This window comes from Perkinsus marinus (genome assembly GCF_000006405.1).
Source record: "Perkinsus marinus ATCC 50983 genomic scaffold scf_1104296957542, whole genome shotgun sequence".
Classification (NCBI taxonomy): domain Eukaryota; phylum Perkinsozoa; order Perkinsida; family Perkinsidae; genus Perkinsus; species Perkinsus marinus.
This window is the reverse complement of record NW_003207093.1, coordinates 1-956: the sequence shown is the minus strand read 5'-3', so window position 1 is coordinate 956 and position 956 is coordinate 1. Positions and strand designations below refer to the sequence as shown.

At 49.2% G+C, this 956-nt stretch overlaps 1 protein-coding gene across 1 annotated transcript; it reads left to right on the top strand.

Moving 5' to 3' along the window:
* Positions 1-232: 232 nt before the first annotated feature.
* On the top strand, positions 233-765 carry Pmar_PMAR002606 (hypothetical protein; the record flags this gene model as incomplete). Its single annotated transcript, XM_002774748.1, has 3 exons — positions 233-375; positions 421-474; positions 531-765. Coding segments are annotated over 3 exons (432 nt in total), but the record flags the coding sequence as incomplete, so codon positions are not given.
* Between the last annotated feature and the right edge of the window lie 191 nt (positions 766-956).

Below are 956 nucleotides of genomic sequence, written 5' to 3'. Positions count from 1 at the left end.
GCCGTATACACGTATGAACAGCAGATCGAGAAGTCACTAGTTAGTTTGAGTTATCGTCAGATGGCTCGATTGTTGTGGGTTTTCCGCACGTGTCAATCTTTCCACTGTGTTTTTCGAGTATGTTACTTATTGGTAAGTTTCTCGCTCGGAGTTATCAACTGTTGAGTGGTCAATTCATGCCGACGAGTCATGGTAGAATGATTTTCGTTATCGATGCCTTCGTATTTCTCAGCTTCACGTTCACATTTTAAAGCTCTTATGGTAGCGAGGAATACCAATACGGTTGCCGCTCCGAATGGAACGGTTAAAAGGGTTCGCAAAGCGCCGGGGAGTAACCCGTCAAAGATTTGCAAGGCCGAAGGTTGTTCACGCCAGGTAGGTGAGCTTCGTATATCATCGTGTCGCTCAGCTGTTGGACAGGTTCGCGCTGCTGCCCGTTACTGCATCACACACGGAGGAGGCAATACCTGTGAGGTGAGACAGAGCAGCTGAGTATCTTCTCGTTCTGTACGAGATGCTTCTTTGTTCAGTATCCTGATTGCAAAACGTCCGCTCGTCATGGGAGCACATTCTGTATTGCACATGGTGGTGGTCGAAGGTGTCAAAAGCCGGGTTGCGCCAAGAGCGCTGTCGGTTCCACCAACTTCTGCAAGGCCCACGGTGGAGGCAGACGATGCACTTATCCTAATTGTTTCCGTGCTGCGCGTCCTGGGCAACCGCAGGCGTGCATGAAACACGGAGGGGGCAAAAGATGTGCTCTTCCAAGTAAGTGGGATTTTTCTGTCATATACCGGAGAGCTGTTTCGTCTCAGCATGTGATCGAAGTGCTGCAGCTCGCAGTAACTTCTGCGCAGAACATCTTTTCATTGATGGTACTGATCCGGCTGAGAAGAAGAAACCAGGCGAGAAAGGAAAAGGCAAAGATGCAGAGAAGAAGAAGAAGCAAGAACATGCTA